Source organism: Lithobates pipiens, unplaced genomic scaffold (assembly GCF_037356315.1).
Source record: "Lithobates pipiens isolate NorthernLeopardFrog02 unplaced genomic scaffold, aLitPip1_a1.2 Scaffold_25, whole genome shotgun sequence".
Taxonomy (NCBI): Eukaryota; Metazoa; Chordata; class Amphibia; order Anura; family Ranidae; genus Lithobates; species Lithobates pipiens.
This window is the reverse complement of record NW_027507787.1, coordinates 207,143,295-207,160,074: the sequence shown is the minus strand read 5'-3', so window position 1 is coordinate 207,160,074 and position 16,780 is coordinate 207,143,295. Positions and strand designations below refer to the sequence as shown.

General features: G+C 41.7%; 1 protein-coding gene across 1 annotated transcript in view; it reads left to right on the top strand.

Moving 5' to 3' along the window:
• The window catches only part of ADAM12 (ADAM metallopeptidase domain 12), a 1,000,652-nt gene that overhangs the window by 760,079 nt on the left and 223,793 nt on the right, over positions 1-16,780 (top strand). The window contains 1 exon segment of the mRNA XM_077455498.1: positions 16,313-16,402. Within this exon segment, the coding sequence (XP_077311624.1) occupies positions 16,313-16,402 (90 nt within the window).

Sequence of the window (16,780 nt, the reverse complement as noted above, 5' to 3'; positions counted from 1 at the left end):
TGAGGAAAGGTTGTGAGCACTGAACTTATTCTCTCTGGAGAAGAGACGCTTGAGAGGGGATATGATTTCAATATACAAATACCATACTGGTGACCCTACAATAGGGATAAAACTGTTTTGCGGAAGGGAGTTTAACAAGACACGTGGCCACTCATTAAAATTAGAAGAAAAGAGGTTTAACCTTAAACTACGTAGAGGGTTCCTTATTGTAAGAGCGGCAAGGATGTGGAATTCCCTTCCACAGGTGGTGGTCTCAGTGGGGGGCATTGATAGTTTCAAGAAACTATTAGATAAGCACCTGAATAACCACAACATACAGGGGATATACAATGTAATACTGACATATAATCACACACATAGGTTGGACTTGATGGACTTGTCTTTTTTCAACCTCACTATGTAACTATGGATATGCCACACCTATGAGGTGAATGGATTATCTCGGCAAAGGAGAAGTACTCACTAACAGATTTAGACAGATTTGTGAACAATATTTGAGAGAAATAGGCATTTTGTGTACATTGAAAAAGTTAAAGATCTTTGAGTTCAGCTCATGATAAATAGGGGCAAACACAAACAAAAGTGTTACGTTTATAAATTTGCTCTTTGTGTGTGTGTGTGTGTATATATATATATATATATATATGTATGCATGTGTGTATAATATATATATATATATATATATACATATATATATATATATATATATATATATATATATATATAATATTACATTCTCACATCAGTCCCTGCCTTCAAGGATGTTATAATCTAAGGTCCCTAACTCACATTAATACATACACATACTAGGGCCAATTTAGACAGGATCCAATTAACCTACCACTATGTCTTTGGAGTGTGGGAAACATGCCAAAAATAATTGCCCAGAGTTCTTTTTCCACCATTTCGTAGATATTTTACTGTCTTTTAAAAAAAAAAAAAAAGAGAGATAGCATAAAGGTTTAGTGCAGAATAAGACTTTTTTTAGTAGTTGAATAGTACATTGTCATAGATATCTGTACCTAGACCAAAAAAAAGGGGGCAACTGAGGAGAAGAGAGGGACAATTGGAAGGTACTCATTCTTGTCGTTTTAAAATGTAGATGGGCATAAGTCACTTTGAGGTCACCGCACCATTTTTATACTAGAAGTCAAATGCACACTGAAAAAAACGTGCATTTGGTTTTTCCAAGAAAAGAAAAGCCAAACATTTTTAGGTTCACAAGAGCAAGCTGTAGTGATATATTCAAATTTAGGATAGGAAACGCAAAACCTTTTTGGGACTGGAAAAAAAAAACGAAAGAAAATGATAATCTGTGCTCAGATCGAGTTTGCATATTTTTACTGTTTAGGCCAGTGGTTCTCAACCTCAGTCCTCAAATACCCCCAACGGGCCATGTTCTGAGGTTTTCCTTTACTTTGTACAGCTAATGTAAATTGATATCAATGACATGGTATTGTAAGAGCTATTTTATCTAAGGAAATTTCCCAAAACATGGCCCTTTGGGTGTACTTAAGGACTGAGGTTGAGAACCACTAGTTTAGGCAACTGGAGGCCTGACCAAGCAGATTATTGAAGAAGCAGATAAGAAAAAGCTTTGCTACACAGAACCGAGACAAAATAAGTTAAATTTTAAAGCTAAACAACATTAGGAGAAGTGCAAGAATTATTTTTTTTGCAAACAGAATACCCTTTTACCAATGTTTACTACTTTTTCCTTTGACCTGTCCACAAACATGTGTATGCATTTTGCCATAATAATGTAGCCTACCCTCTTAATTGATTATAGAGAATCTTTTGGTAATGACTAGGAGGTTGATTTACTAAAGGCGAATAGGCTGTTCATTTTGCAAGGGAAATTTCCACAGAGCTTAGAGAATGTGGTTACATTTATTTCACTTTTCAAAGAATACCCAATCAAGTGCAAGGAGGGGAAAAAAACATCATGATTGGATGATGGAATTCAGTAGAGCTTCACCTCATTTAGTAAGCTATGAGGCAATTGCCCTTGCAAAGTGCAACGTCTTTTGCAAAGTGAACAGTCTATTTGCCTTTGATAATTCAACCACATTGGGGCTGTCATAACTACAAATGCATTACTGTGAAGCAGAGAAGGGAAAGCTTCTACTGTTTTATAGCAACAACTTCTTGGTTCTTTTTTTTTTATTTTTTTTAGCTCAGATCTACTTAAAGAGGAAGTAAACCCTGATGGGTTTACTTCCTCTTTGTCTCCCTGCAAAGGTAAAGCATAATGGGATACTATGCACCGCATAGTAGCCCATTATGTGTCACTTACCTGACACAGGATCCAGCGCTGTCACCGCTGTCCTCTGTAGTTTGGAGGGTCCAGCTTCTTCTGGGTATCGCTGCTCCGGCCACTCACAGCGCCGGAGCAGCGATGACGCCAGCGATAGTGCGCCTGCGCGCCATAGACAGCTGTGCCTGTCTTTTCGTAAATATCTCCTAAACCATGTAGGTTTAGGAGATATTTCTTGGTCCAACAGGTAAGCCTTAATCTAGGCTTACCTGTAGGTCAAAGTGGTTTGTAAGGGTTTACAACCACTTTAAATATCAGCAGAAAAAGTGGCCAATGAGGTCCATTTTTTAAAAATTCTTCTAAATGTGTATGACTACAGTGGGAACTATATAAAAGAGGAGCAATAAAAAACAGAGAAAACATCTGCTGTAGCAACCATTCAAATTTCTAACATTTCCATTCTTCTCTGCTCTAATTTTTAGACATCAGCCTCTTTTATCTCCTTCTTTTCTACACAGCATGGTTGTTTCCTGAACATAGACTTTGGTTATGCTATGCGCTCAGTTTAGATGTAAATAATGCTCAGCAGTGTCCTTTAAATAAACATAGCTTTTTTAGTTTGCGATAAAAATTGCTGTTCCACTTTATTTGTAACTGTTTAAATCTGCTGTAGAAACCCCTGGCGGTATGTTCACGCGTGGAATAAGAAAGACTTTTAAGGGCTTACACACTTCTGTCTATAAAAATAGTATGTTTTAGGTCCCTAGTTTTTTATGCATTATTGTGTGTAGGTATAGTGAATATCTTCTAAAATGGCACTGTTTAGGAGATAGTCACAATTTCAGCAGCTGGTGGCATGCATGCGCACTGCATTCCACACTGGACATCACATCATGGTGCACGTCACATTCGACTACCCATCACATTTTGCTACACGCTGGAGTGCGCATGCGTGGCGCGGCCATATACATTCCAACAGATGGCCCCTTGGTTGCCCCTGGTCTCTCTCTCCTCATTGGCTGAGACAGTAGAAGGAGCCATTGGCTCCCACTGTTGGCAATCACAGCCAGAGAGCCAATGAGGAGATATTGGGGGACTGGGTCAAGCCAGAGCTCTGTGTGGTCGCAAAAGCATGGCAAGGTATTCATGCCTTTGAGGTTTCCAGCAGACTGTGTGGGTAAGTGACTGATGCTTTGCCATGGATAAATCCGATGGCCAGGACTAAGGATGAGCTCAGGCGTGTTCGCATACTCCACGTGCAGAGCCCACCAGGAAGTCGGCACAGCACTGAGCTAATCACAGGCAGTGAGACATTGCCCCGATGCACAGCTGCAGAGATCGGGCAATGTCTCACTGCCTGTGATTAGCGCAGCACAGCGCTGCGCCGACTTCCTGATGGGCTCTGCATGTGGCGCATGTGAACACGCCTGAGCTCATCCCTAGCCAGGACAGCAGACAGCAATGAATGCAGCAGATTCTAAACTGGCACAGTGGCAGTTGCTAGGCAGATGAAAGACTGCTGGTGCAAGCAGGCTGGCGGGCAGATGAATGGCAGGGACCAGGTAAGTAGGGTGCTGGTCAAGGAATGCTGAACAGAAAGGACAAGACTGCATGCATGGTCAGACAAGCCGAGTCAGTAACAGACAGTCAGGCATTGACAGCAGGCAGGGTCAAAGTACAGGTCAAGGTCAGTGTCATAAAAGCAGACGCATGAGCAAAGCAGGGACCAAAGCCGAGGTCACAGTAGGTAGCGTTCAAGGTGAGCCGGGTCAATCACAGAAGTAGGTACAGGATATGGCACAGAAATACAGGAACACTGTAGATCAGATAGCACTGACTAGTACAGCTGCCGAGCTTAAATAGTTAATTTGGTGCATTAGCCATTCTGTATAAGTGGCAGGTGCACCCACATATGTGCACGGCTGTGTTAAGCAAAACTGGCACCCACAGGCCTGCGCCGATGCATCTGTACTTTATGCACCTCGGAGCTTAACTTGTACTATGGCCGTCAGTTCCCTGATACATTCTAGCCCTTCTCAAATTAATTAAAGAAATAATTTCCCAGAAGAGCAGTGTTTATGTTTCTCAAAAGAGTAACAACAAAATGAGAAAAATCATTATTCTGTGTTAAAAAGATTCAGAGCCTTGTTTAGGATTTATACTCATGGCGAAGTTAATTTTATTCTTGCTAAGATGGTTGTGGAATTATTAACATAAAAAGGACACTACTCTTGAAAATAAGTTATCACTTTCTAGGTCTTCATTGGACTGAAAGTTCTTTATTTTACAGTGCTGGATAAAGTTTGTCGGTAGTCTTATTGTCCTATGTGCCAGTGTAATGCAGTTTGCACTCACATTGTTAAAGTGTTACTAAACCCACAACCAGGGCAGCACAGGGATGTAGTGGTTAGCAATTTCACCTAGCAGCAATACGGTCGCTGGTTCAAATCCCGACCGCGACACTACCTGCCTGGAGTTTGCATGTTCTCCCTGTGCCTGCGTGGGTTTCCTCCCACACTCCAAAGACATGCTGGTAGGTTAATTAGAGCCTGTCGAAAAATTGGCCAAATATGTGTATGTTGTATGTGTATGTGTTTGTAAGCATGTCGGGACCCCATGGGGCAAAGGACTGCACTATACCACAGATGGACACCAGGGGCAAAAGTGCCCTGAGGCAATTCAGTTAGCATAGGTAGCACTATACAAGTCACTCACTCATTCGTTCACAACAGTAAAATCAGTCTGTATATGCAGTAAAGCATGCTTGTTATACTCCCTGTGGAACTTAAGGGGTTAATCCTCTGCATTGTGTAAAAAAAGGCAGTTTGATCCTTTCTTCACTGATCCTCCCCTTCTTCCACAGTCCCCAATCCATCTCCTGGTAATATTGTACAGAGGCTAGAGGACAAGCTGCACATGCTCAATTTGGTGTGTATTGCAATCAGCACTGTCCAGACAGAGGGTCCGGGGTCCTGCATCCTGATGGGACAGACAGTGCAGTACGAAAACCCCTCCTACAAGCTTTAATCAGTGCTTGGCCAGACACTGATAGAAGTCACAAGACTGCTATATACTGCTGATGAGAAAGGGTATTTAGCAGTTTATATTTTCTAAAATGATCGCATTCCCATGTTCTGTGTACTGTATGAGACCAGATATAGTGAATGCAGGTTCTGGGTTTAGTAAAACTTTAAAGAGGAAGTAAACCCTGGTGGGTTTTACTTCTTCTTTATTTCCCTGCAAAGGTGAAGCATAATAGTAGCCCATTATGTGTCACTTACCTGAAACCGAAGCCTGCGATGTCACCACTGTCCCCACTAGCAGCGAGTGTCTATCTTCACCCCTCTTCCTTCCGGGGCCACGAAATCCGGTTCTGTGAGTGGCCGGAGTTGCGTGAAGTCACTCCGCACATGTGCGTGGGAGCCACCAGTCACAGCATGACCCCTTTAGAAACGGTATGTCCTGCGCCGTAGACATCAGCGCGCGGCTTTATGTAAATGTCTCCTAAACCGTGGAGGTTTAAGAGTTATTTTCAGCACCTACAGGTAAGCCTTAATATAGGCTTACCTGTAGGTAAAAGTGGTTGTATAGGGTGTACAACCACTTTAATGGCATACAACAATATATAAACACACACATTCTGGGGCACGTTTAAAGCCCAGATAGCCATAATTGTTATTAGGTTAGAGTGGGGAAAGTTTTAACATATGTCAGGTTTTTATCTCTCTCTGTGTCCTTACGGCCTCATGCACACTGGGCATTTTTTACAGCTGCTGTTTGCGTCAGGCGTTTTTTTTTCTGCAACCAGTAAACACCCCAGCATGTTATCCTATGTGTCCATGCATACATAGGCGGTTATCAGCATTTTTTGGCAGGGGTGTTTTCTGGCTGTAAAAAACTCCAGAACTAGTGGGTTTGAAGAGGAGTTTTTCAGCTGTAAAAACACTCTAATGGCACGTACACACAAGCAGACTTCTCATCTGACTGAACTCCGAAGGACTTTGACAGAGTTCCGCCGAAACGGACTTGCCTACACACGATCACACTAAAGTCCAACCGTCTAGAATGCGATGACGTACGACAGGACTAGAAAAAGGAAGTTCAATAGCTAGTAGCCAATAGCTGCCCTTGCGTCGTTTTTGGTCCATCGGAATAGCATACAGATGTATGGTTTTCTCAATACGAATTGGTTCCGGCGGAAAGATTTGAAACATGTTCTGTTTCTAAGTCCGTCAGAATTTTGGCAAAAAAAAGTCAGATGAAGCCCCCACATGAGCGGAATGTCCAACGGAATCGTTCCGTCTGACCTTTCTGCCAGAAAGTCTGCTCGTGTGTACGCGGCATTACTTTGAACCATAAGCTTTTGTGGAAGTATAGTTTTGTAAAAAAAAAAAAAGCTGAAACGCACTGAAAAAAGCTACTGCAAAAACACTGCAAAACTCATTCTACAGCTAATGCTACTGGTGTTTTTAGAACGTGGCCTACGGGGGAGATTTCTCCTCAGAATATGTAAATGGTTTGACTTGAGTCAGGTAGTCAAATCTGAACATGTACGGCCTACTATAGTTCGAGCCACCCTAGGTAATTTCAGGTGTTCATAGATAATATAATCTTGGAAGTCACCTGACTGTGAGTTGTTTTAAATGTTGTTGTGTTTTTATGATAATTCTTGATGAGCATTGGTGTACATGGCGTAGATAATTCAACTGAATGGGTGCATCATCCTGTTTTTGGCAGCTCCATAACTTCAAGTGAAGCAATATTTCAAGAAGTTTTTGGACTTGTTGGACCACTTTTATGTGCTTAGTTTTGTTGGAGTTTAAACCAGTCTTTTTCAACCAGGGTGCCTTGAGGCTTCCTTAGGGGTGCCTTGGCAAAATGCCAAAAAATTTATCAAAAATGTTATTCAAGCCAGCAGGTAGATGAAGCCTGCCTTTTAGTTACACAAAGCCATGGGTTTTCATTATGCACCATTGCGACTTTCTAGACACTGGCATCCTAACAATCAATGATGTCATCAGTTGATGAGGAGGATGTCTGTCGCCTCTATAGCATCCTTGTTTGACCCTCCTCTGACTCTCTCCCTCAACACTGGGGTCACATTAGCTGACTGATGGAGAGAAAATGAGGGAGAAGAGAAACATTGGAACATTAGTCAGTACCGGTGTGCAAAAGTGTATTTTCTTTGGAAGAAAAAAATCGCCTCTAACATAGGGTGTCCTACATGTGTGGATGTTGATGCGTTCTGTAATACTATTATGCCGCGTGCACACAACCAGACTTTTCGACAGACTAGGTCCAACGGAACGAATCCGCCGGACAATTCGATCGTGTGTGGGCTTCATCGGACCATTGCTGTCTAAAAACCAGATGGACTTTAGATTTAAAACAAGAACACTAAAAATCAAATCTTTCTGACAGACTCGAATCCAGTCGAAAAAGCTATTCGTCTGTATGCTAGTCCGATGGACGAAAACCGACGCTAGGGCAGCTATTGGCTACTGGATATGAACTTCCTTATTCTAGTCCAGTTGTACATCATCCGTTGGACTTTGGTGTGCTTGTGTGTGGCCAAGTCCGTTCGTTCGGAAAGTCAGTCGGAAACGCCGCCGAAAGTCCGTCGGACCTAGTCCGTCAAAGTCTGGTCGTGTGTCTACTCGCCATTAGAATAGATGTTTTACATTTTAGAATGGGGTGCCTTGAGACTGTCACTAATTTTTAAGGGTGCCTTGAGATTATCTATAATTTGAAAGGGTCCCTTGACTGAAAAAAAGGTAGAGAAACACTGGATTAAACTTTTGCTCATTACTTAATCCAAAATTTAGTTTTCCAGAGTACCAATTCAGAAACATACCTTCACCCGTTGGATTTCAAAGTGTAGCCTGGTTGTCTGCTTTGAATTATTGCTCTTTGCACATCATCAATGCTCTTTGCAATGTTTAAAAAAAATCACGAGTGCCAATTCACCTGCTAATAAATTTGAAACTAAGCGTCCTGAAAGAAGTCTAAAACCGGAATGTTATACAAAATGTCTGATCTAACCTGCGCTCATTACGTTATATTGCTTTTGCTGCTATACCTGCGGTCTGATGACTTATGAGCAGTCATTGCTCCCTGCATGCAAACGTTGAAAATATATTTCATTTTAGTTGATCGGGCACTAAACAGCCATCATTTACATGCACAGGATCATCGCTCTTTTCTCAAATGCGCCTGTGTTTCGGCAAACGGAGGAAATTACTCATATGGCCAAGTGGAAGAATTAGTTTAGATTGCAGAAAGATGTTCAGGTTTCAGCAGACTGTGTCAAGCGGAAAGAACCAATAAGAAAGAAAAAAATTGTAGGAGCTTTTCTTTTAAACGTTACTGGGTTTCATTTCCAGCTCTGGCTCTCTGGCTGGAAAGGGGGTGATTTAACATGACAAAGCAAGGTATCTTTATGTTACATCGCTGCTTAACAGTGTGAGGCCAGCATTATAAAATGCACTGCAGAGGCATACATCTCGCTTTGTGGCAGCTCTGCCACTTACTCTGATTACATCTTACCCATTGTTTTTTCCTCTATCTCTTGTGAGCTTTTACTAAGTAAACAGCTGTGTGGTGAAAATGCGCTGTAAATGGGTCAAAGGAAGAATTCACATAAGGCAATAATGTCCGCACAAAAGGAACAAATATTATGAACACTTGGAAAATGCAGCAGCTGTGATTTAGCTGCAATCATTCCCCATACCAGAGTTCTCAGATGGCCGTTGGGTGTCTTGTTAGGATTACCTTGATCCTAGACAAAAGGAAGAAAATGGTCTCAAAAGAGCTTTTGAAATAATGGAACTAAGGCACCATTTAAAGGGATATGTCAGGTCAGCTGTTACTACAGCTCAGAGTTTCTACTGTGACCGGTAGTAGCTGATCAGGCAGCTTGCCTGTAATGGCCTTTTTATATTAAAAAAAGTCGCTTAAAGTGGTTGTAAACGCTTTACAACCACTTTATACCACAGGCAAGCCTATAATTGGGCTTACCTGTAGCTACACTGGATATCTCCTAAAGTGTGCATCCCTGTATTTGCATCTGCCGACGTCATCGGCACATGCGCACTTAAGAAAACTGAAGCAATGACACGTGCGTGCCATTGCTTCATTTGTACTGTGCCGTTACTGGCAGGAGTGACGCGTCATCGCGGCTCCGGCCAATCACAGCGTCAGAGCCGCGACACCCGGAAGTAACCCCCCGGAGAGATGTCGCCGCCGGAGCGGTGAACAAGGACCACTGTGGGGGCTTCGATCTCAGTTAAAGCGGGGTTCCACCCTAAAGTGGAACTTCCGCTGATCGGAACCCTCCCCCCCTCCGGTGTCACAATTGGCACCTTACAGGGGGGAGGGGGGTGGAGATACCTGTCAAAGATAGGTATTTACACCCACTTCCGGGCATAGACTCCCGTGGGAGTCTATGCCATTTCCTGTCCTGCCGCGCTGTCTGCTGGGACACACACGGGTCCCAGAGACAGCGCGGAGATTTCCTATTGCGCGGCGCGGCTCGCACATGCGCAGTAGGGAACCGGGAAGTGAAGCCGATTCGCTTCACTTCCTGATTCCCTCACCTAGAATGGTGGTGGCAGCAGCCGAGAGCCGAGCGATCGATCGGCCTTGGCTGCCGGCATCGCTGGACCCCGGGACAGGTGAGTGTCCATTTATTAAAAGTCAGCAGCTGTGGTATTTGTAGCTGCTGCCTTTTAATATTTTTTTCCACAGTACAGTCCCGCTTTAAGTAATTCATAATGAGCTAGTATGCTATGCATACTAGCTCATTATGCCTTTTTGTCTTGCAGGTATTTTTTTTTTTTTTTACAGGGTTTACACCACTTTAAAGCGTAACTCCACTTTTGCTGAGAAAAAAAAAACATTCCCCCCTGGGTGATCTATGTAGACTGCAAGGATTATAACAACCTTTGTTGCAGATTTCTACCTTTTTGTTATTCTGAAGAAATACATGTGTGTTTGTCTGTGCCGAGTAGGTCTAACGGGAGTGGTTTCATAATTATCAGTCGACTGTGACAGCTGAAGAGCACTAATGAGGAAAGCTGCTAGGCCTGCATCCCTTTAGACATGTTCCTATTGGAAATATCTCAGCAAAAAATTATATTTTTCTTGCAGGGGATGCCTGAAATCTGACTTGTATCTTAGGCAGATTTCTGGGAAAATTGGTGAGCCAATCAGACAAGCAGGAAATTATGTTTCTGGGGGGCGTTCTATACACATTCTTTGTATAGAACAACTCTATGTAGCCATATTGCTTTGCATTTATAGAAAATTACAGTGGCTGCAGATTGAAAGGGAAAGGTCATGAATTTTTTATGATCTTAGATCTTAGAAGCATCTAAAACTGATGCCAGATTGATGCCATCATTACAAATCGAATGCCTAATGACACGGAAATTATAGCTGCAGCCAACCACAGTGCTTGCCTTCTGTTGGCCTGGATCCTCCTGCAGGTTTCTTATGTGCAGTAGGACATCGCAGACTTCTCTGGTTTTTTCTCCTGAAGACACTTTTGAGACAAGGTTTCCCAGTGCTTATGGACGAAGATTCTAACCTGTGCCCTCCTCACTACCCCTCACGCACACACCTGTTTAACGTTCCAGCACAAGGTGCTTGGTGTTACTTCGTGCCCTGTGACTGTCCTAGAAACCAGCATTCTGGTTTACCTAATAGCACTGGAGAATTGGAAGATTCCTTATTGCAACAGACAATAGGCAACAGTAGACTTGTCATGCTTATATCAAAAAGTGAATTCAATAACGGAGCATTATTTTACAACAACAAGTAATGCGGTAGCTAATTGACATCACAGGAAGAAAAATGTACACTTCAACCAATTCAGGACAGTATAATAAAACAAAGGGGTTGATTTACTAAAGGTAAATGGACTGTGCACTCTGCACATGCAGTTGCAACAGAGCTTTGTAAATAAGATGAAAGGAATGTAAAAAAAAAACAATTTTGCTTGACAATGATTGGGTGTTGGAAGTCAGCAGAGCTTCCCCTCATTTACCGTGTACTGTAGCTGCATGCTGAAGGTGGAAGGAGAGGAGATTCCTCTGTCCACGCTGTTGATGTAGATGGGGAGGTTAGATTGATTTTCTCTTGTTTAGGCTGGAGAATAAAAATCAAGCCATGTATGGTGGCCATTTAGTTAAGGTTTAGAGATGCGCCAAGGGTTTTTACCTTTTAAATTCTATAAGAAAGCTGCATGGACTTTTTCTTTTTTTTTTTTTGGAAACTATTGCTGTACATTCTGCCCTATGAAGCTCATAAGACAGGACTAAATGCAATTGTATCATATACTAGTTTGTACACTCTCCAAGATATCGATGTCCAGTCTAAGTGTGTTTTTTTTTATTAAATGCAAGCCAGACAGAACTGATTACCATGAAATTATGAACCTCTTACTATAATTGGGCATCAATAGAAAATCTCTATTCAATCCAAGATTAGATCAGCCTTTATAAATAGGTTTTGTGAGTTTGATTTGATTTTCACCCAAAATAGTTTAGGCATGATTTGTTTGGTGTCAAAGCTCTTAAAATGTGAATGCCATTTTTCATTTAACACACAGATAATAAATAGAATCTTTATTGGCTGGGATGTACAGTACTTGGGATTACTCAGTAAGGCAATACTCTCAGCAAAGATGAACAGCCAAGTGCAGCAAACCATAGCCAGTCTGAATTCTTTTTACCAAAGTTAAATCTGTAATGGGTACATTCCTACTGCTTTTACTGAGTTATTGCATTTTGTAATATGCCCCCTGCTAAAGGATTTACGTCCTGTAATGAATTAAAATGATATTTTTAAATGTGTTTTTCATATTCCTTCCATAAAATAATCCCTGGAATTCATAAAAACTGGTGCAGGCAGATTTTGCGATAAGTGTGTCTCGTGTTCTAAAAGTGGTGCAGCATGCGCCAAATTCAGGTACCTACTTAGAACTTGTACTTGAATTTGGCGCATGTTGCACCTCTTCTAGAATGTACCTGAGGCGAAATCTGACTGCGCCAGTTTCTCTTTGTACTCCAAAGAAAAGTTGGTTCTAATTAGCTCAACTTCCATAAGATATGAACTGTCATATTTTATTTTTAATTTGGTGCTTTCAATGCAGCACAATGTAAAACTGAAGCATTTTAGAACCTGAACTTTGTGCACGAGTTGCTATCAGAACCAAAAGTGTTGCAGATGATTCATGAATTTGGTCCAATACATTAACAAAAGATTGACACCAGAAAAGTGGCAGCTTTATTGAATTCCCTCCATCGCCTCTATCATACATTAAAGTGTTACTAAACCCAGGACCCGGCATTCACTATATCTGGTTTCCCACAGTACACAGAACATGGAAGTGCAATTGTTTTAGTGAATATAAACTGCTTAATCATCAGCAGTATATAGCAGTCTTCAGTGTAGCTGATTTCCCCTTTTTTGGATAATTGCCTGCAGTCAATTAGGACAATTAATGGGTGGAGCCAGTGATCCTTAGAGCTACTATTTATTTGCAACGTTTCATGTCTGTAATGTGGTTATGACTAAGGCCTTATAGGCTGAAACACGTCAACCTTTCTTATTTGCGTTTGGTCACTGTGGCTTGTTAATAAATACAACATTTTCTAAGCGCAATCACCGGCGTGCAGATCATCTTTTCCTCATATAGCAGTCTTGTGACTTCTATCAGTGTCTGGTTGAGGCTACTTTCACACTGGGGCATTGGGGGTTTCGGCGATATTTTTAGCGGCGCTTTAACATTGTTTTTGCATAGGTTTTCAGCCACTAGCGGGGCTCTTTTAACCCCCGCTGGCGGCCGAAAAAATTGTTAAAACCGTGCGCAAAGCAGCGCTGCCCATTGATTTTAATGGGCAGGGGCGCTGTAGGAGCGGTGTATACACCGCTCCTACAGCGCTGCAAAGATGCGGCTTGCAGGACTTTTTTTTTACCATCCTACCAGCGCACCGCTCCAGTGTGAAAGCACTCAGGCTTTCACATTGAAATGAGAGGAGAGGCTCTTTCAAGGTGCTTTGCAAGCGCTATTTTTAGCATTATAAAGCCTATAAAGCCTATAAAGTGTGAAAGTAGCCTAAAGCTTGTAGAGGAAGTTTTCATTATGCTCTGACTGTCCTATGAGGCTACAGGACACCTGACCCTCTGTTTAGACAGTGCTGATTGGCCCTGTGCTGTTCGCATGCACTCTCCCAAGAAAACAAAATACTCTCTAGCAATACATTCCATACTGAGCATGTGAAGCCCGTCCCCTAGCCTCTGTTCAGGAGATAGGTTGGGGACAGTTGAAGAAGGGGAGGGACAGAGAAGACTTGATCAATCAGCCTTTTTACACAATGCAGAGGATTGACCTATTAGGTTCCACAGAACATGCTTTACTGCATATACAGACTGATTTTTACTATTGTGGGTTTATTAACACTTTAAATATGATAAATGACTTAGCCATTTCCAACAATGGCTGAAATTGTGACTAAAGCTCCCTTAGTAGAAGAAAATACTTTAAAGTGGACCTACAAGTCTGCATGAATACATTCCTGACCTGTCACCTTTTATTGTTAGAACAAACAGTCATTAAAGTGTATTTAAACCCTAACAATGCACATCTCATATCTATCTCATATCTATCCCTATTTGATCAATTAAATATACCATTAAAAAGTTTGTTATATCTGTTTAGGCTCGATTCACATCTGCGCATATTGCTTTTGATCGTTTCTTCAGTGCTTTTTTCTGTGATTTTTGCGTTTTAGTTTTTTTCTGCAATTTTACAGTGTTTTTGCCACGATTTGCATTTTGCATTTTGGGGGGGGGGGGAGATTTGTTGGGCAGATTGAAAAACGCAAATCTCGGCAAAAACACTGCTAAATTGCACTACATGTTTTTCCGTTGAAATCTATTGAACTAAAAAGTTCCTGACCCTTTACAAAAAAGCATAGGCACAAAAATGCATTGATGTGAACATTTTTCCATAGGAACCCATGTTAAACAAACGTCCTGCATTTCTGTAAAAAGCATGACAAAACGCATAGGTGTGAATGGAGCCTAAATAGGTAAAAATATATATTGTCCTGCCAGAAATGTTGCTAGCTTCCCATGCTATTTCAAATAGTGTTCAGCCCAGTTCACCTTGGTGAACTACAAAACACCACCTCTTTATGTTCTGTAGAAGAAGCAAGGCGGAGGTGTTCTGTAGCCCTAAAACACTTTCTGTCCTAGGGTGTCAATGCTGCTCCCACATAGATGCAGTATAACATGTGAGCATTGCCATCGTAAAACAGGAAGTATTACCAGCAAGCAGGTGAAGATAAATCTGAAAAAGGAAAACAAAACTACCACATCTAAGGACAGCTAAGATGCAATATTTCACTTTATGTTCTTGGGTTTAGATACACTTTAAGCTCCAGTCAGTAACCTGTGCTGAGAGCATGACATTAGTCTGCTGCAGGCTGGACGAAGCATTTACAGTTGAACGTTGGATTACGAGCATAATCTGTTCTAGGAGAATGCGTGTAATCCAAAGCACTTGCATATCAAAGCGAGTTTCCCCATAGAAGTCAGTGGAAACTAAGATAATTCGTTCCACATTGACTTCTATTGTATGCAATGTGGCCAGAGGTGGGGGGCACCGGGGAGCCTCGGAAATACTCAGGGACAGCTGAACTCGGAAAGGCTTGGGAACGGAGTGTTTCTGAGTAATTCCGAGTTTTTCCGAACCATTCCAAGTGTCACCGGTACCCCGCCCCCCCGGCCAAGTGCGGTTCTGCACACCCCATTAGCTTGAATTCTGCTCGTTTTGTGAGACAACACTCACAAACCGAGTCAGAAATTTATAAAAAGTTGCTTGTCTTTCAAAACGCTCATTAACCCTGTTACTCGTTATCCAAAGTTCCACTGTAATCAGTTTTCTCTCCCCCAGTGATCAGATTGCAACTAGGTAAGAGGGTGCAGCAAAGGCTAATCTGTATCGGACATTTGTGAACACATGACTTACATGGAAATGTATAATCTGCACAGCAATCTGGTTTGCCAGTCCATATATCTGTACCCATAGCTCCCAGCTGTCCCTGATTTGGAGGGACTGTCCCTGATTTGGTACAAAGTCCCTATGTCCCTGATTCCTCCTCATTTGTCACTCATTTTAGCCTGATCCATATAGTTGTATATAAAATGCACTTTTTATCTTTCAAAAAGTGTTTCCCAGTGCTAAACCTTTCATCCAAATTCTAAATTGCCGCATATGTAAGTGTCAAATGCCAATATAAACGAATAGTAGTGGTAAAAAAAAAAAAGCACTTATGGGTTTATCTAATCTTTTTTTTTTTTTTTTTTCGTATAATTTTCCTTTAAGGGGAGTGGCAGGGGGCGTGTCCTATGCCTACATATGTTTGTTAATAGGTATCCCTCATTCCCATCTCAGAAGGTTGGGAGGTATGCTGTATCAGCTCTGCACAAAGATTGCTGTAATCTACAGCTGACAACTGCATCCAGCAAATGAAAACCAGGGATGCTTGCTACTGCCAAAAGTCATATTTTGTCCCTCTTTAGCTACAGATCACTGGCCGGGTGATACATGGAATGTGATTAGTCGCCATGTGCACCAGCTTCACTCTTCTTTGTTAGTCTTAATTCAGATATTGTTGAAACGCTATGATTTCATGCCAAAGAGCGAGCCCACTTCATTTTGAAAATTTGTCCCCATTGCTGTAACTCCTTGCACATTCCATTTATTCTCATGCAGCAATTAATCTGCTACAGACTTTCCAGCCCTAATCGCCATCCTCCCGCAGTTGGCACGGGCTCTTCCCCAGCTCAGCCACCTTTTGGGCTCGAGTTTCATCGTTTTTCTTTGAGGTTAGCAAAGGGAGCAGAATCTGAGTAAGTTCGAAATAGCTGTTCCGTGCCCAAGTGAGTTTTGAGGGATGCATAAGCCTCGTTTCTAGGCACAAAGGAGACATTTACTGCCTATGGAAGTTGTTAAGTTCTAAGCCTTTCCTCTAAATCTCTTTTCAGGAATGTACCAACTCTTGCTGCAACGCTAGCACATGCCAGCTCGTTCCAGGAGCCGTGTGCGCCCATGGACTATGCTGTGAAGACTGCAAGGTGAGCCTTATTGCAGACATACTGCACTTACAGCTTGGAATATGTTGCTGCTGTTGTTGTACTGTGATCAAAATCATTAATTTGGCCCTAGACAAGCTCATGCCCTTCTATTTATTTTAAGTTTTTTCATTTTCTATTTTTGAAATATTATTTTTATTTTATTGCATTTTGCTGGGTTTTTTTTGTTTTGTTTTTTGTTTTTACTATAAAAGGTCCCACTCCTCAACATGTCTAATCTTCAGATTGCACATAGACTTTTTTTTAATTTATTACAGGAATTTACATAGCCCTTATAATTTACATAGAGCTTTATATACATGTACAGTATATTCATGGCAGTCCCTGCTCTTCTAGTCTAAGGTTCCTATCCAATGCATG